The 20,000-nt window shown below is 49.3% G+C and overlaps 1 protein-coding gene across 1 annotated transcript in view; it reads right to left on the bottom strand.

The window, feature by feature from the left end:
* Positions 1-20,000, bottom strand: part of LOC310949028 (neuronal acetylcholine receptor subunit alpha-7) — a gene marked incomplete at both ends in the record, with an annotated part of 34,435 nt that overhangs the window by 12,556 nt on the left and 1,879 nt on the right. The window contains 4 exons of the mRNA XM_083916360.1: positions 2,670-2,749; positions 5,350-5,459; positions 11,471-11,515; positions 14,491-14,634. Coding sequence (XP_083772486.1) covers positions 2,670-2,749; positions 5,350-5,459; positions 11,471-11,515; positions 14,491-14,634 — 379 coding nt within the window. The remainder of the gene's footprint in view (positions 1-2,669; positions 2,750-5,349; positions 5,460-11,470; positions 11,516-14,490; positions 14,635-20,000) is intronic.

The following is a 20,000-nucleotide window of genomic DNA, read 5'->3' as shown; positions in this document are numbered from 1 at the left end:
GAGATAAAAACGTTTTTTCTGACAGGTAAACAAGAGAAAACGCGCCTGAGTTTGATTTGATCGGAGAAATCCAATTTCTCCCCAAACACAAGACTCAAAGTTGGATTCATGAAGGACGCCGCTGCGCCACAACGTCCCCGGAAACACCAAAGACGTAAAAATGGAAATGTTAAGACTGAAGAAAGAGACGGATTAAAGTTTAAAGGTTGAATCTTTATTAAAAGCTGTATTTTTTAAAGTAATAATTCACCCACGGGCGTTTTGAGGGGAACAGAGTCAAAGTAAAAACTATTTTTAGTCTGAATGAATATTGTAAATGTTTGACTTCCTGTCCCGTTGTGTTTCCATGGCAGCAGCCAATAGCGTTGGCCGTTGCTGGTTGCCAGGGTTTCCTGTTGTTGGGTGCAGCTACTGTAGGCTGGCTCTACTCCGAGTTCCTCACGGATGCTGAACTTCTCCCCCTCTCTCTAAGGGAGACTCCAGACCCCCTCCTGAGGAAACACATTTCACACGCTTGGACCTGGAACTGGTTCTTTGGGTCCTGACCTGGACCTGGTTCTTTGGGTCCTGACCCAGCTTTCAGGACCACAGGTGAGGGTAGGAACCAGGACTGAGGGTAGATCCAGAGCTTTGCCTTCCTCAGCTCTCTTTTCATCACAACGGTGCGGTAGAGCGACTGCAGCTCCGCCCCCGCTGCTCCGATTCTCCGGCCAAACTCACGCTCCATCGTCCTGTCCTATATTCTATGTTCCTATGCAACTAAGATACGTTCTCGATTAAAGACGCCAAAAGGTCTAAAGTTAGACGCCAAAAGGTCTAAAGTTAGACGCCAAAAGGTCAAAAGTTAGACGACAGAAGGCGACAGAGATGAGCTGGGGTCAGGGGTCGTTCTTCTTTCTGTCTGGCTGCTGAAACATGGCGCCTGAGCTCGTCTCCGTCATCGCCGCCTCCAACAAACACCCCCAACGCACACGATCGATGTCAGCTGTCAGCTGTCCGCTGTAATAGAGCTGTTACCACTTTTATTGGTTATTGATTTCTGATCAGCGGACGGGTTTCCCCTCCTCCTCTTCCTCACGTGTTACGCTCCAGAGTGCAGGTTTACTGTGTCAATGATGAAGACGATGACGATGACGACGACTTCTCTTTGTGTCGTGTCCAAATGAAACGTTCAGTACAAAGAGAGTCCGTCTCTGTTAAAGTCTGGTTTCTAACAGCAGTCTTGTTCAAAGTCCTGAAGAGAACCGGCTCGTTAATCTGGACTGTGGCTCCTCCTGACCCCCCTCCTGTTCGCCCCTTGACCTCTCAGTGACCCCCTCCATAAAACTGCCGTCCGCGGCCACATTTCTGTCAGCGGCTGATGGAGTCGTAATCACTTGTGAGGACGAGCCGTTGGTCTTTATCTGCAGGCACATTATTGAGTCATAAACCAAAGTGTCGGAGGATCAGCGGCGTTGACCTGAGGGGGGACGTTAACGGTCTCTGTGAGACACTTCAGTCCGGACCAAAGACCGTTTAATGTCCAAGTGAGGACGTGTGCGTTCACGGCAAGTGAGCCGGCGCGGTGATGACATTTCTCTCAAGAAGACAACATAGAAGATGAATATCTATTTTTAGTCATTTTGCATCTTTTTGTGCTGGTTTTGCATCTATTTTTAGTAATTTTGCATCTTTTTGTGGTGGTTTTGCATCTATTTTTAGTAATTTTGCATCTTTTTGTGGTGGTTTTGCATCTATTTTCAGTCATTTTGCATCTTTTTGTGGTGGTTTTGCATCTATTTTCAGTCATTTTGCATCTTTTGTGGTGGTTTTGCATCTATTTTTAGTCATTTTGCATCTTTTTGTGCTGGTTTTGCATCTATTTTTAGTCATTTTGCATCTTTTTGTGCTGGTTTTGCATCTATTTTTAGTCATTTTCCATCTTTTTGTGGTGGTTTTGCATCTATTTTTAGTCATTTTGCATCTTTTTGTGGTGGTTTTGCATCTATTTTTAGTCATTTTGCATCTTTTTGTGCTGGTTTTGCATCTATTTTTAGTAATTTTGCATCTTTTTGTGGTGGTTTTGCATCTATTTTCAGTCATTTTGCATCTTTTTGTGGTGGTTTTGCATCTATTTTTAGTCATTTTGCATCTTTTTGTGGTGGTTTTGCATCTATTTTCAGTCATTTTGCATCTTTTTGTGGTGGTTTTGCATCTATTTTTAGTCATTTTGCATCTTTTTGAGCTGGTTTTGCATCTATTTTTAGTCATTTTGCATCTTTTTGTGCTGGTTTTGCATCTATTTTTAGTCATTTTCCATCTTTTTGTGGTGGTTTTGCATCTATTTTTTGTCATTTTCCATCTTTTTGTGGTGGTTTTGCATCTATTTTTAGTCATTTTGCATCTTTTTGTGGTGGTTTTGCAACTATTTTTAGTCATTTTGCATCTTTTTGTGGTGGTTTTGCATCTATTTCTAGTCATTTTGCACCTTTTTGTGGTGGTTTTGCATCTTTTTTTAGTCATTTTGCATCTATTTTCAGTCATTTTGCATCTTTTTGTGGTGGTTTTGCATCTATTTTTAGTCATTTTGCATCTATTTTTAGTCATTTTGCATCTTTTTGTGGTGGCTGTGTGAAGGAAAAACTCGTTCATATGTATAAATGAGTGGGAGGAGCCTGTGGGAGAGTTACCTGGCGGCAGGTACTGGCAGTAGCCGGTGGAGTTGACCAGGATGTTGGTGTGGAAGGAGGCATCGAAGCGTTCATCAGCACTGTGGAGAGAGAGACAGATTAACCTTGAGCGTCCAACAGGAGGTCACAGAGGGGGAGTAAATCAAAGTTTCATCACGGCTCCACAGGAGTCTCCCTGACATAACTCACCGTCTCTGACCTCTATCACCGTACGACCCGAACCATGAAACACAGTCTAAGCCTCAGCCTCACAGAAGACAGTCTGCTTTTCTGCTTCATACAGTAACAGAACAGCGAGCCTGTTGACCTGCAACACTCCTGCTGAGGCAAACGAAGACTTTTTAATATTTCAGCAGGCAGAAAAGAAAGTTCTGCTCCTTTTCCGATAGTTTGGATTCTTGCTGCTGCAGCTGAACTTTAGCAGAAGAGTAAATGTTGTGTTTTCCGTCTGAGAGGAAAAGAAGCAGACGTGAGTTTCTTCTTTCAGCAACGCAAGAAAGACCTTCCCTTTCCCGGGCCACATTAACCAGCTCTAACTGGGGGATCCTGAGGCGTTCCCAGGCCAGTGTGGAGATCTAATCTCTCCACCTGGTCCTGGGTCTTCCCCGAGGCCTCCTCCCAGCTGGACGTGCCTGGAACACCTCCCTAGGGAGGCGCCCAGGGTTCATCCTTACCAGATGATCCTGAACCACCTCAACTGGCTCCTTTCAACACAAAGGAGCAGCGGCTCTACTCCGAGTTCCTCACGGATGCTGAACTTCTCCCCCTCTCTCTAAGGGAGACTCCAGACCCCCTCCTGAGGAAACACACTTCACACGCTTGGACCTGGACCTGGTTCTTTGGGTCCTGACCTGGACCTGGTTCTTTGGGTCCTGACCTGGACCTGGTTCTTTGGGTCCTGACCCAGCTTTCAGGACCACAGGTGAGGGTAGGAACCAGGACTGAGGGTAGATCCAGAGCTTTGCCTTCCTCAGCTCTCTGTTGGTCACAACGGTGCGGTAGAGCGACTGCAGCTCCGCCCCCGCTGCTCCGATTCTCCGGCCAAACTCACGCTTTTAAAAACTTTCAAATATCAGCGTCGGACTCCAGCATCGATTAGAGGAACGCTATAAACTGGAGATAAAGTAAAGTCAGAAAAATAAAGTTGGAGGAGAGAGGAGAGTGTGAAGCAAAGACAGGAAGTTTGCTGTAACGTAACAATAATTCAGAGCTGGACTCTGGTCTCATGAAGCCAGTCAGGCCAATGAATCTGTTAATGAGCTGAAACGCTCGGCAGCACCCCGTCCCACAGGCGGCAGCTCCGATGTGTGAACAGGGGGATTAATCCTGACAGGGAGAGCAGCGGTCTCCAGCTGATAACAGCAGGGATTAGCTGAATTAGCTTGTTGACTGGATCAGAACGGAGGGATGGAAATAAAGCGTGTTGTCTTTGGCATCGTTCAGGGCGTCTCACCGTAAACTACAACATCCCCAGTCCACCACAGGCGGATGGATCCGGTTCTTCCTCCGTTTTTTTGGACCTGAACTGACGTCTGCAGGGCTAACTGTGTAAAAGAGACGGACGTAGCCACTGTGAAGTCACATCTGAGGTGTTTAAGATACAAAATTGGCTTTTTTGACGCTGTTTTATTTTGAAAACCGGAAAAAAATGGACAAGAGGGCGGAGCTGAGCGCTAAGCTAAGAGTCAGTTCCCCATCTGAAGTTTCCAGCAAACTTTGTTAGCAAGGAGCTTTAAGTGGAGTCTCCTCCTGCTGGACATTAGAGAGAATGCAGCTTTAAGTGGAGTCTCCTCCTGCTGGACATTAGAGAGAATGCAGCTTTAAGTGGAGTGTCCTCCTGCTGGACATTAGAGAGAATGCAGCTTTAAGTGGAGTCTCCTCCTGCTGGACATTAGAGAGAATGCAGCTTTAAGTGGAGTCTCCTCCTGCTGGACATTAGAGAGAATGCAGCTTTAAGTGGAGTCTCCTCCTGCTGGACATTAGAGAGAATGCAGCTTTAAGTGGAGTCTCCTCCTGCTGGACATTAGAGAGAATGCAGCTTTAAGTGGAGTCTCCTCCTGCTGGACATTAGAGAGAATGCAGCTTTAAGTGGAGTCTCCTCCTGCTGGACATTAGAGAGAATGCAGCTTTAAGTGGAGTCTCCTCCTGCTGGACATTAGAGAGAATGCAGCTTTAAGTGGAGTCTCCTCCTGCTGGACATTAGAGAGAATGCAGCTTTAAGTGGAGTCTCCTCCTGCTGGACATTAGAGAGAATGCAGCTTTAAGTGGAGTCTCCTCCTGCTGGACATTAGAGAGAATGCAGCTTTAAGTGGAGTCTCCTCCTGCTGGACATTAGAGAGAATGCAGCTTTAAGTGGAGTCTCCTCCTGCTGGACATTAGAGAGAATGCAGCTTTAAGTGGAGTCTCCTCCTGCTGGACATTAGAGAGAATGCAGCTTTAAGTGGAGTCTCCTCCTGCTGGACATTAGAGAGAATGCAGCTTTAAGTGGAGTCTCCTCCTGCTGGACATTAGAGAGAATGCAGCTTTAAGTGGAGTCTCCTCCTGCTGGACATTAGAGAGAATGCAGCTTTAAGTGGAGCAGCACTTAAGACACAGATGACAGTGCAGTTATATAAAGTGTGTGTAATTGTGTGTGCGTGCGTGTGTGTGTGTGTGTGTAAGTGTGTGTAAGTGTGTGTACCTGTTGTACAGCAGGATGTCGGGCCTCCAGATCTGACTGTCGGGGAATCTGACGTTGGTCACACCGGGATAGTCGGACATGTTCCACTGCAGGTAGAAATCTGTCCAGTACTGCACACACACACACACACACACACGCACACACACACACACACACACACACACACAAACACACACACACACACACACACACACACACACACACACACACACACACATAACAATGCCCTCACATTAATATTATACTTGTTTTTATCATTGAAAACATAAAAAAAAAAAAAACATGTTAAACTTTAATGTCATTTTCTTTTAAACAGACTTTATGAATAAAACACTTTTGGCAAATTAATTTACATCTCATCTCATCTTCAGCCTCTGATCCTGGATCAGGTCTCAGGGCAGCAGCTCCAGCAGGGACCCCAAACTTCCCTTTCCCGGGCCACATTAACCAGCTCTAACTGGGGGATCCTGAGGCGTTCCCAGGCCAGTGTGGAGATCTAATCTCTCCACCTGGTCCTGGGTCTTCCCCGAGGCCTCCTCCCAGCTGGACGTGCCTGGAACACCTCCCTAGGGAGGCGCCCAGGGTTCATCCTTACCAGATGATCCTGAACCACCTCAACTGGCTCCTTTCAACACAAAGGAGCAGCGGCTCTACTCCGAGTTCCTCACGGATGCTGAACTTCTCCCCCTCTCTCTAAGGGAGACTCCAGACCCCCTCCTGAGGAAACACAGTTCACACGCTTGGACCTGGACCTGGTTCTTTGGGTCCTGACCTGGACCTGGTTCTTTGGGTCCTGACCTGGACCTGGTTCTTTGGGTCCTGACCCAGCTTTCAGGACCACAGGTGAGGGTAGGAACCAGGACTGAGGGTAGATCCAGAGCTTTGCCTTCCTCAGCTCTCTGTTCATCACAACGGTGCGGTAGAGCGACTGCAGCTCCGCCCCCGCTGCTCCGATTCTCCGGCCAAACTCACGCTCCATCGTCCCCTCACTCGTGAACCAGATCCAGAAGTTCTTCATGTGCACCATGTTTCTCATGCTCATCACATCCACCAGGTGTAACCTGTTCTGCAGATAAGCATGAATTAAAGATTATGTTTTATATTTTGGGAAACAAAAAGATGGAAATGAGGTGTGAGAGCAGCTGATAAGCAGCAGCTCCTCCGTGTTCGGTCTGGATGACACTGATGGAAGTTACGTAACAGCCGTTGTTATCTGTGTGTGTGTCTTTGGGACAGGGAGGAGCGCGCTGCCAGCAAACATCAGGCCCGTGTCCATGTCTCACTTGCACCTGCAGCAGCTCCGGTGGCCGGCTCGCTCCTCATTACGTCTCAGAGCCTCTCGGGGCTCTGCGGTGTGTGTGCCGGCGGCTCAAGGTCGCACACATCTCTCTCAGGCTTGTTTACTTCCTGTCAGCGAGATAAAGTGTTTCCTCCAGAGGATTCAGCGGCTGCAGAGAAAACCCCCGAAAATCACAGCGGTGTTTCACGTCTTCTGACGGCAAAACTTCAAAGAAATCCATTTAATGTTTCTAATTTATCTACAAACATATGTTTAATTTGAATTCATAAGTCACTTTCATCTCTGTCAGAAGTGTTTTAGGGCGCCCTCCCACTGTGCCTCCGTCCCGTGCCCCAGCACGTGTCACAGCTAAAGTCTGGTTCCTTTGACCCGTGTGAGTGCAACCGTACCACGTCTAGGAGCGGCACGCTTGCCGTCCACGGCCCGTTTGGGAGAGGTGGGCTTTAGTAAAGCACGTTTGCACGTGTACGAGCACGAGCGTGCGCACGTGTACGAGCACGAGGCCTACGGCGGTTCTGAGGTCATTTCCTGTGCGCCTGTTGGGACGTAGAAAAAAGAAGGAGGGACCATGCGCGGACATTTCAAACAATGGCGGTGAAAGGTTCACGTTGGTGTGATGCGGAGGTGGAGTGTTTACTGCAGATTTGGTCGATGAAAAGATTCAAAAACAGTCGACAAGACGCACAAAAACTCCGAGGTCTACGGAAAGATCTGGAAACAAAGCCACGCATCGCCATGACGTCATCAATGCGTGTGACGTGTTACGGCGTGATGATGTATAGGCAGCAAGAAGCATTCTCCGAGGCCCAGGTAGTGTGAGTACAAACGGGCCTGGAGGGGGGCAAGGACCCTAAAGCACGGGGCACGGGACGGACGTGCCGCTCCTAGACGTGGTACGGTTGCACTCACACTGGTCAAAGGAACCAGACTTTAGCCGTGAAACGTGCTGGGACACGGGACGGAGGCACAGTGTGAGTGCTTCTGTACACGTCCTACCCCTCATCCATGAACCTTTAAAACACGTCCCTGTGGACACGGACAGCTTTGAGAGAAAAAGGACGCTCAACACGATAATGAAACGTCATAAAGAACGAGCTTCACGAGCCCCTGGAGGTGAGAGTCGATTCTTTTTTTAGTCTGAGAGTCAAAGTTTTTTATTCTGCCAGGAGAAAACTTTGGGAAGCTGCAGCAACACTCTGACATTAACAAACCCACTCAGCTCCCAGCGCACAAACGCTTCCTCTCGCTCTCAGACATTCATCCCCTTCACTGAAGAACAACACGACGAAGCAGCGGAGGAGGAGGAGGAGGAGAAGAAGCTGACACCAAATTAAATTAAGCCAAAAGACGAGTTGGTCCTGAGGAGGAAGCGCTGAAGCTCCGGGGAGGAACCACCCGTTCCATCAGAGAGCAGCAGATTAATCCGGATTAGTGCTTCACATCTTTACAAACACACACATTCCATAGGACCCGATATGAAAGCTAATTAAATTTGGACAGCTGCATGAAATGGGCTTAGGAAGCGCTCGTAATGTATTCCTGCTCTCTCCATTAGCTCTGACATTCACACCAGAGTCAGAGAGAAGCAGCGTTTCACCAGAAGAGACCGAGTTAGAGCCGACAAAGCGTCGACAAACCTTTATCACGGGACGAAAACCAGACGAGACGAAACCAAAATGCTGGGCCTGGGACGACGACTAAGACGAAATATAAACTGCCATTTCGTTGACGAAAACGAGACGAAATAACGTTGTTTTGTCTCGTTTAGTCACATTATTATTATTATTATTTTGTAGTTTTATCCCAGTCTGGCGTCTGGGCGACGTCGCTTCCTCAATCCCCACACGCGCATTATTTAGATTCTGAAGCTGCCGCTGTGGGTTAGTGTTAGCATTAGCATTAGCGTTAGCATTAGCGACAACTTAGGTGAGTCAAGTCATAACGTAACGATACTTTCTGTTTTAGAAAGCTCATGCGACATGAGGCTACGGTTAATGTGTCGGGTTGTAATGTTAGCTTTAGACGTTAGCCACTGGAGCTGTGTGTGTGTGTGCGCGTGCGTGCGTGCGTGCGTGCGTGCGTGCCTGCGTGTGTGTGTGTGTGTGTGTGTGTGTGTGTGTGTTTGTGAGAGTGTAAAGTGTGTGTTTAGTTCCTACCTGACTGACTCACTCTATACGTGCACTAAACTTTCCCTTGTTGACCAAATACTTTCACTAGTTTTGTTTTTCACAGAGCAAATCACACTGAACTGAATTTAGCATCAACATGAATTGGATTACGAGGTACTTTTATTATATTGATTCAATATAATTGTATCAATAAAAGAGACTAATTTACAGTTTTCTTTGACTAAAAGTAAAACAGGCCGCCAAAACCAACACTAGGTGTAAAGCGTCAGAGAGCAGGAGCCGTGGACTCCGACACGGCACGGCACGGCACGGCACGGCACGGCACGGCACGGCACGACACGACACGACACGACACGACACGACACGACACGACACGACACGACACGACACGACACGACACGACACGACACGACACGACACGACACGACACGACACGACACGACAAGACAAGACAAGACAAGACAAGACAAGACAAGACAAGACAAGACAAGACAAGGCACGGCACGGCACGGCACGGCGAGGCGAGGCGCGGCGCGGCGCAACACAACACAACACAACACAACACATAGTATTTGTGGAAGCAGAAAAAGAGTTTGGCACAAGCTGCAGGAGCCGCGGACTCCGACAGGGCGAGCGACACGACACGACACGGCACGGCACGACACGACACGACACGACACGGCACGGCGCAATGCAACGCGGCGCAATGCAACGCGGCGCAATGCAACGCGGCGCAACGCAACGCAACGCAACACAACACAACACAACACAACACAACACAACACAACACAAAGTATTTGTGGAAGCAGAAAAAGAGTTTGGCACAAGCTGTTCGCCGCCTGCTGGATCCAGTTTTTCTCCATCGCAGCAAACGTATCTGGTCAAAGAGCCGAGCTGAAGGACGGGACGCTGCTGCTGCTGCTGCTGCTGCTGCTGCTGATGCTGCTGCTGCTGCTGTTGCTGCTGCTGCTGCTGCTGCTGCTGCTGCTGCTGCTGCTGCTGCTGCTGCTGCTGCTGCTGCAGGCTTCCATCTATTATCAATGTTTACTCGCTGTCTTTCCCCCAGAGTCCGTTTACGCAGCAGCTCCCGAGGCGTGAGCGGCACAAACACACACATCAGTGATGGAGTAACTGCAGACGGCAGAGCAGCTGACAGCGGCGTCCTGCAGAGATTTGCACCGACTAATGATCCGTGACTCTGACTCTGAGTTATGAAAGATGAAATCACAGACGCCATAAAGTGCAGAACCGTCCGTGGCGCCCAGACGCTGATACGGCAGATTAGAAAGTTCTTTAGGGCTCTTAAAGGGGTCTAAAGGGTCTTTTTCTGCACTTACACACATCAACTAAGCCATCGAGAGAGTTTTTTTCATGTGTGAACTTTCAACAGAGAAATCCAGGAGCGATGCTAATAGCCGGACGTGGCTAACAGTGGTTAGCTCGGGGCAGCACGGTGAAGGCATTCAAAGGTCTTTTTTAACCACTAATGCTGCTGAAAATAACAGCAAACCTCTGCAGCAGCATGAGAAGAGTCCCTACACACACAACAAAGCGTCATCAGCGTAGTTAGTGATTGTGGTTCCAAGTCAAACACGATTAAAAAAGTGACATTTGTTGAGTTTCTGGTTCAATCGGGGGGTGGACGTCCCCACAGCTGACACAAGGTTTGGCCACACACACAAAGACACATGAACAGACTATAAATTCTATAATAGAAGAGAAAGTTCTACCAACGGTTCTTGAAACCGCCAACGATGCTTTGGGGAAATAACATCTGTGAGAACAGCATTAAGAAACCTCCTGAGCGCCTCTGCCAGGACGTTTCACAGAGATCTGAGATAAAACACTGATTCTCTCTGAAGTTACACAACGACCGATAAGAACAGAAGCAAAAAGGATGAACTATCAACAGAGAAACCCTGGAGAGATGCTAACAGCCGGACGTGGCTAACAGTGATTAGCTCAGGGCAGTACGGTGAAGGCATTCAAAGGTCTTTTTTAACCACTAATGCTGCTGAAAATAACAGCAAACCTCTGCAGCAGCATGAGAAGAGTCCCTACACACACAACAAAGCGTCATCAGCGTAGTTAGTGAAGCCAGAGTTTATTAAGAGTGTTTTAAAGACTTACCTACTGGCCCCTGCACCAGCTCCTCTCATAGTAAAGTCCAGTACAGTGGAAGGAGCCCATTGGTGCTTTGTTGTGTGTGTAGGGACTCTTCTCATGCTGCTGCAGAGGTTTGCTGTTATTTTCAGCAGCATTAGTGGTTAAAAAAAGACACAAACACCTAAAAGTGCAGAACCGTCCGTGGCCACTCGACGCTGATACAGCAGATTAGAAAGTTCTGTTCCCTGTTGAACAGATCTGAGTTTGAAGTTTGCTGTCGGTGAAAAAGTGTCTCAGTGGAGAGGAGAGCGAGTGTAACTGCTCACAGGTTCGGCCGTTGGTGTCTGTTCTGTTCGACAGAGCGAGCGTTTGGACGTGGAGACAGTGTTTTGAAATGGTGTCAGCCCCAGAAAAAACTGCTACCAGCCCGTTTGCATTTTGCACCTCGACAGCAGTTGAAATCTCGTGATAACATGAAATTGAAAACTGTCAAAAAGAGCGTTCTTCCTCTGCCCGTAGATAAAGCTCTAACTTGTTTCGGGGGTCAGGGGAGGACGAGTTTGACATGTGGGTAAAAAAGACTCACCAGCTGCAGCCAGATGTTGGTGGTCAGCACCTGGTTCTTCTCATCCTGCAAACAGAGAAACAACAGAAGAATCAGCGTCCGCTCGCTCTCCCCCGCTTCCTTCATCGCTTTCAATTAATGTGGAGCTCGGGAGCGTGCCGGCAGAGCGGAGCGTGCATATGGATGATGTCAGTTTGATGAATGTCCGGACTGTTAATTCATTTTCAGGAAGCCGAGAGTCCAGAGAGACTCAAAGGACGGGCTTCGTAAACCACCGGCCGCTCACGAGGAGGGAGGTTCCCCCAGGGTGAGACGGGCGTTCAGTCCAAGAGATGCAGCGTCAGCTTTTTATTTATTTCATCCCTTTCTCTTGTTGCTGGGAGAAACCCTGACTCCTGAACACTTATGTTCCTCATCTCATCTTCAGCCTCTGATCCTGGATCAGGTCTCAGGAGCAGCAGCTCCAGCAGGGGACACCAAACTTCCCTTTCCCGGGCCACATTAACCAGCTCTAACTGGGGGATCCTGAGGCGTTCCCAGGCCAGTGTGGAGATCTAATCTCTCCACCTGGTCCTGGGTCTTCCCCGAGGCCTCCTCCCAGCTGGACGTGCCTGGAACACCTCCCTAGGGAGGCGCCCAGGGTTCATCCTTACCAGATGATCCTGAACCACCTCAACTGGCTCCTTTCAACGCAAAGGAGCAGCGGCTCTACTCCGAGTTCCTCACGGATGCTGAACTTCTCCCCCTCTCTCTAAGGGAGACTCCAGACCCCCTCCTGAGGAAACACAGTTCACACGCTTGGACCTGGACCTGGTTCTTTGGGTCCTGACCCAGCTTTCATGACCACAGGTGAGGGTAGGAACCAGGACTGAGGGTAGATCCAGAGCTTTGTCTTCCTCAGCTCTCTTTTCATCACAACGGTGCGGTAGAGCGACTGCAGCTCCGCCCCCGCTGCTCCGATGCTCCGGCCAAACTCACGCTCCATCGTCCTGAACTATATTCTATGTTCCTATGCAACTAAAATACGTTCTCGATTATAGACGACAAAAGGTCTAAAGTTAGACGCCAAAAGGTCTAAAGTTAGACGACAAAAGGTCTAAAGTTAGACGCCAAAAGGTCTAAAGTTAGATGATAAAAGGCGACAGTAATGAGCTGGGGTTAGGGTTCATTCTTCTGGTCTTCCGGGTGAAAGTCTGAACGCAGAAATGTTCTCGTCCTCGGCTGCAGAGAGGGAGGACACCGGAGTTTATCTCTCTCTAACCTGAACTTCACCTGGGAGACGCGGAGCAGCCGGCCGGAGAGGAGACCAACTCGCCTGGATCTAAACCTCAGGAGCAACGAGACGGATCAGCAGCTCCACCGGCCTCACACACACACACACACACTCCTGACAGGCTGCTGTTAGCAGAGCTGAGGGCTCCTGACGGACCGAGTGGGAGGATCCGGGGGTTCAAAGTCACAATGAAAGGCTTTTATGAGATTAGCAGCTGATGTGGCGCGTCTGAGACCTCGTAGCTTCAGACACTTCAGGCTTCACTCCTCCTGAGCTGAGGGACGGACTGGAGGGTGTGCACAGAGTCTTTCCTGTGTTCAGTAAACACATGAATGCATCACTGCAGAGAGACAGATGTGACAGCAGACGGAGCGTTTGTCAGTATGAATTAGAGGAATTTGCGTGTTTGCAACAACAAAGACTGAAACAGATGCCAAACAAACACATATTTGATTTATTTCCACATGTTTTTGAGTGTAAATATGAAACAAACTAAAGAAAACTCATTAATAATTTGGTAAATGAGGCTGCAGGCGTTTGAATCCTCACGTGGGTCCCTCAGCTCACTACAACAGTAAAGCAGCCGGCTGACGTCTCGTCCTCCTCTGGTTTTCGACAGGACGCCCTCACGCTGCTCAGCAGACGGGTGAATGAATGACGCGGCACACAAAACACTTCGGAAAGATCCGGTCTCATAAAACCGTAGAGCATCCTTCACTGGGGAAGATCCAACTCCAGATGGTCGGACACGTTTAAAGTGTAAGATCAGATCCGAGAAAACTCCATTTGGTGGTTAGCACTGTCACCTCACAGCGAGAGGGTTCCTGGTTTGAATCCCGGCTGGGGCCCTTCTGTGTGGAGCATGTTGTCCCCGTGTCTGCGTGGGTTTTCTCCGGGTTCTCCGGTTTCCTCCCACAGTCCAAAGACGTGCAGGTGTTCGGTTCATTGATGACTCTAAATCACCCGTAGGTGTGAATGGTTGTCTGTCTCTGTTCGTCTCTATGTGTCCTGTGATAGACTGGCGTCCTGTCCAGGGTGGACCCCGCCTCACGCCCGATGTCAGCTGGGATCGGCTCCAGCCCCCCGAGACCCCGACAGGGACAAGAGGCTGAACATGAATGAATGAACATAAACTCAACAACTATTAAGGTAGAAATCCAGGAGAGATGCTAACAGCCGGACGTGGCTAACAGTGGTTAGCTCGGGGCAGCACGGTGAAGGCATTCAAAGGTCTTTTTTAACCACTAATGCTGCTGAAAATAACAGCAAACCTCTGCAGCAGCATGAGAAGAGTCCCTACACACACAACAAAGCACCAATGGGCTCCTTCCACTGTAATGGACTTTACTATGAGAGGAGCAGGTACAGGGGCCAGTAGGTAAGTCTTTAAAACACTCTTTAATAAACTCTGGCTTCACTAACTACGCTGATGGTGACCTGACCTGACGTGACGCTGTGGTCCAGTGGGGTCTACTGGACGCCGTGTTACAGGGACGAGACGTACCCGCCGTGTGGCGTTCACTACACTTTTAAAGAACGCCACGCCCCCAAATTGGCCTGAAATCTTTAGAGTTTTGTCTTTGACGGTCAGTGTTTGAATGTTTACATGTGAACCAACAGACATAGTCTTTAGAGTGTGTGTGTGTGTGTGTGTGTGTGTGTGTGTGTGCGTGTGTGTGTGTGTCTGCGTGTGCGTGTGCGTGTGCGTGTGTGTGTGTGTGTGTGTGTCTGCGTGTGTGTGTGTGTGTGTGTGTGTGCGTGCTCTCACCACGTCCATGATCTGCAGCAGGCTGAAGCTGAAGTGGACGGTGAGGCTGTGGGAGTCGTTGTGGACCGGGCGCTCTAACGGGTTGTAATTCCTCATCAGCTCCTTGTAGAGGCGGCGCTGGTGGACGCCCTGCAGGGAGCCTGCACGCCAACAGGGGACACGTCAGCACGCCAACACGGGACACATCAGCACGCCAACACGGGACACATCAGCACGCCAACACGGGACACATCAGCACGCCAACACGGGACACGTCAGCACGCTAACACGGGACACATCAGCACGCCCACACGGGACACATCAGCACGCCAACACGGGACACATCAGCACGCCAACACGGGACACATCAGCACGCCCACACGGGACACATCAGCACGCCAACACAGGACACATCAGCACGCCAACACGGGACACATCAGCACGCCAACACGGGACACATCAGCACGCCAACACGGGACACGTCAGCACGCCAACAGGGGACACATCAGCACGCCAACACGGGACACATCAGCACGCCAACACGGGACACATCAGCACGCCAACAGGGGACACATCAGCACGCCAACACGGGACACATCAGCACGCCAACACGGGACACATCAGCACGCCAACAGGGGACACATCAGCACGCCAACACGGGACACATCAGCACGCCAACACGGGACACATCAGCACGCCAACACGGGACACGTCAGCACGCCAACAGGGGACACATCAGCACGCCAACACGGGACACATCAGCACGCCAACACGGGACACATCAGCACGCCAACAGGGGACACATCAGCACGCCAACACGGGACACATCAGCACGCCAACACGGGACACATCAGCACGCCCACACGGGACACATCAGCACGCCAACACGGGACACATCAGCACGCCAACAGGGGACACGTCAGCACGGCAACAGGGGACACATCAGCACGCCAACACGGGACACATCAGCACGCCAACACGGGACACATCAGCACGCCAACACGGGACACATCAGCACGCCAACAGGGGACACATCAGCACGCCAACACGGGACACATCAGCACGCCAACACGGGACACATCAGCACGCCCACACGGGACACATCAGCACGCCAACACGGGACACATCAGCACGCCAACAGGGGACACGTCAGCACGGCAACAGGGGACACATCAGCACGCCAACACGGGACACGTCAGCACGCCAACACGGGACACGTCAGCACGCGTTCAGGTCTGAAGCTCGGCCCACAGCAGGAGGCATCGTTTTATAAATGTCGGAAATAATAAAAGACAGGATTCATCCGTCAGCTGGTGCGTTCACGCCTCCGTCTGTTCTCCCTGAGGTTCGGACGCTTCAGGCTGTTTGGATCATTTCCTGTCATGGCCGGGTTCTGAGACAACAGGGCCCTGGGCACAGACGTGGAAGAGGCCCCCGACCAGTCATTTTGAGTCTCTTTTTAGTCATTTTGCATCTATTTTTAGTCATTTTGCATCTGTTTTTAGTCATTTTGCATCTATTTTTAGACATTTTGCATCTTTTTGTGCTGGTTTTGCATCTATTTTTAATCATTTTGCATCTATTTTTAGTCATTTTGCATCGATTTTTAGTCATTTTGCATCGATTTTTAGTCATTTTGCATCTATTTTTAGTCATTTTGCATCGATTTTTAGTCATTTTGCATCTTTTTGTGCTGGTTTTGCATCTATATTTAATCATTCTGCATCAATTTTTAGTCATTTTGCATCTATTTTAAGTCACTTTGCATCTACATTAAGTATTAGTAGTACCCACTCTATATATTCGATCATTTTGCATCTATTTTTAGTCATTTTGCATCTTTTTGTGCTGGTTTTGCATCTATTTTTAGTCATTTTGCATCTTTTTGTGCTGGTTTTGCATCTATATTTAGACATTTTTCATCTATTTTTAGTCATTTTGAGTTCCTTTATACACGTGTATAAAGAAAGGTTGTGGTCCTTTTGCACTGGAGTAGTTTTACATCTATTTTTTCACTTTGTACTTGTGTAACATCTGTTTTAGTCATTTTGAATCCTTTTGTATCTGTTCCACCCGTCTCCGTTTGTGTTTTGTCGTGTTAACAGTTGTTTTGTGTTTATTTCTGGTCTTTTAGGATCCATTTTTGATTGTTTTGTGTGTTTATCAGCAACGTTTCATGAGTCAGGGCCGGTGACTTTAGGCCCCTTCTGTGATGCGTTCTGATTTGTGTGTGAAAATATAAAAAATATGAAAATGTAGCAACAAAATAAACGCGTTTTGTTATTTTTTGAGTGTATTTTTTCCCTCTAGAAGTGAAAAAATATGTATAAAAATGTGTTTGAGTTTAAACCTTGTAATAAACATTTATATGTATCTTTATACCCTGGTCTGTGTGCAGCATCATCCTCTTCACGTACCTGATTATGTCTTTCATATGAAGCCCTGATGTATCATCAGTGTTTATTCTTATTATGGTGCATTTCCCTGCTGCTCTGTTGCATGATGGGTATTTAAAATGCTGCAGATCTGTTGCAGCGTGAACATCCCTCAGACGGGAACATCTGTTTATTCCACTGGTTTTTTCTAAACCTTATAAAAAACGTTGCCGTGTCTTCCGTGTGGTTGCACGCCGCGCTGTGATTGGTCGGTGTGCAGATCACAGCAGCGCTCACGTTGACAGAAAGTGTCTCCAAAGCTTCAAACGTGTCACCCTTCATCCCAGACGGCTCCCAGTGGCAGCGCGCGTGAAAAGAGCCTTAAAGGCTTTGTGGACGCCGGTTGCATCAGTCCGAGCAGCCGGTCGCCTGAGCGCAGATGAAACGCTCACACAGGCGAGTGACAGGACGGGTGAGACCCCGAGGGACCGCGGGGGAGGAAGAGGGGAGGAAGAGGGGAGGGAGAGGGGAGGGAGAGGGGAGGAAGAGGAGAGGAAGAGGGGGAGGAAGAGGAGAGGAAGAGGGGAGGGAGAGGGGAGGAAGAGGGGAGGAAGAGGAGAGGAAGAGGGGAGGGAGAGGGGAGGAAGAGGGGAGGGAGAGGGGAGGAAGAGGGGAGGGAGAGGGGAGGAAGAGGGGTGGGAGAGGAGAGGGAGAGGGGAGGAAGAGGGGAGGAAGAGGGAGGAAGAGGGGTGGGAGAGGGGTGGGAGAGGAGAGGGAGAGGGGAGGAAGAGGGGTGGGAGAGGAGAGGAGAGGGGAGGAAGAGGGGAGGGAGAGGAGAGGGAGAGGGGAGGGGAGAGGGGAGGAAGAGGGGAGGAAGAGGGGAGGAAGAGGGGAGGAAGAGGGGAGGAAGACGGGAGGAAGAGGGGAGGAAGAGGGGAGGAAGAGGGGGAGGAAGACAGGAGGAAGAGGAGAGGAAGAGGGGAGGAAGAGGGGGAGGAAGAGGGGAGGAAGAGGGGAGGAAGAGGGGGAGGAAGAGGAGAGGAAGAGGGGAGGGAGAGGGGAGAAGAGGGGAGGGAGAGGGGAGGGAGAGGGGAGGGAGAGGGGAGGAAGAGGGGGAGGAAGAGGGGAGGGAGAGGGGAGGGAGAGGGGAGGAAGAGGGGAGGAAGAGGAGAGGAAGAGGGGGAGGAAGAGGAGAGGAAGAGGGGGAGGAAGACGGAGGAAGAGGGGGAGGAAGACGGGAGGAAGAGGAGGAGGAAGAGGGGGAGGAAGACAGGAGGAGAGGGGAGGAAGACAGGAGGGAGAGGGGAGGAAGAGGGGGAGGAAGAGGAGAGGAAGAGGGGGAGGAAGAGGGGGAGGAAGACGGGAGGAAGAGGGGAGGAAGAGGGGAGGGAGAGGAGAGGGAGAGGGGAGGAAGAGGAGAGGAAGAGGGGGAGGAAGAGGAGAGGAAGACGGGAGGGAGAGGGGAGGGAGAGGGGAGGAAGAGGGGAGGAAGAGGGGAGGGAGAGGAGAGGGAGAGGAGAGGAAGAGGGGGAGGAAGACGGGAGGGAGAGGGGAGAGAGAGGAGAGGAAGAGGGGAGGAAGACGGGAGGAGAGTGGAGAGAGAGGGGGAGAGCTCAGGTGACAGTCCGGACGTTTAACGACAGCACTTTCATCCATCTGCGTTCACTCACTTCCTTTTGTTTAAAAGAGAAAAAGTGCTTCATGTTTTAAAGAACTCGATCCTTCACTGGTGACAGTCAGGGCGCCCTCCCACTGTGCCTCTGTCCCGTGCCCCAGCACGTTTCACGGCTAAAGTCTGGTTCCTTTGACCAGTGTGAGTGCAACCGTACCGCGTCTAGGAGCGGCACGCTTGCCGTCCACGGCCCGTTTGGGAGAGGTGGGCTTTAGTAAAGCACGTTTGCACGTGGACGAGCACGAGCGTGCGCACGTGTACGAGCACGAGCGTGCACACGTGTACGAGCATGAGCTAACATGTTCTTCTTCTTCTTCTTCATCATCATGCTAACATGTTCTTCTTCTTCATCACGCTAACATGTTCTTCTTCTTCATCATGCTAACATGTTCTTCTTCTTCATCATGCTAACATGTTCTTCTTCTTCATCATGCTAACATGTTCTTCTTCTTCTTCATCATGCTAACATGTTCTTCTTCTTCATCATGCTAACATGTTCTTCTTCTTCATCACGCTAACATGTTCTTCTTCTTCATCATGCTAACATGTTCTTCTTCTTCTTCATCATGCTAACATGTTCTTCTTCTTCATCATGCTAACATGTTCTTCTTCTTCATCATGCTAACATGTTCTTCTTCTTCTTCATCATGCTAACATGTTCTTCTTCTTCATCATGCTAACATGTTCTTCTTCTTCATCATGCTAACATGTTCTTCTTCTTCATCATGCTAACATGTTCTTCTTCTTCATCATGCTAACATGTTCTTCTTCTTCATCATGCTAACATGTTCTTCTTCTTCATCACAGTAACATGTTCTTCTTCTTCATCACAGTAACATGTTCTTCTTCATCATCACAGTAACATGTTCTTCTTCTTCATCACAGTAACATGTTCTTCTTCATCATCACAGTAACATCTTCTTCATCACACTCACATCTTCTTCTTCTTCTTCATCACGCTAACTTCTTCTTCTTCTTCTTCATCACAGTAACATGTGCTTCTTCTTCTTCTTCGTCACACTGACTTCTTCTTCTTCGTCACGCTCACTTCTTCTTCCTCCTCTTCTTCATCACACTCACATCTTCTTCTTCTTCTTCATGTGATGACGTCACTTCACTCCCTTCACTGCAGTTCGTCTGTGATTTCCTGAACCACTGATTTGAGACGTGACAGTTGTGACTCCGACAGCGTCAAAGTGGGTCTGACGGATCTTTACAGTTTTAACACAGATCACAGATTACAGATTACAGATCACAGATCACAGATTACAGCGCTCAGCTCAAATCCAAGTGCCTCAGACACAAACAGGACACTTCCCCGGTTCATCACCAACGTTCAAATGTGCAGACGTGAACAGATGAAGTGTATGTAAGATTATAAACATTTAAATTTGGCGTTTACGTCCTGAGACTTTGACCAAAAACATTCTCACTGTTTGTTTCTGCATCCACAGATTTCTACTTTAACGAGCTTTCACACGAAG

This window comes from Echiichthys vipera (genome assembly GCF_963691815.1).
Source record: "Echiichthys vipera genome assembly, chromosome: 7".
Classification (NCBI taxonomy): Eukaryota; Metazoa; Chordata; class Actinopteri; order Perciformes; family Trachinidae; genus Echiichthys; species Echiichthys vipera.
This window is presented reverse-complemented; position numbering and strand designations above follow the sequence as displayed.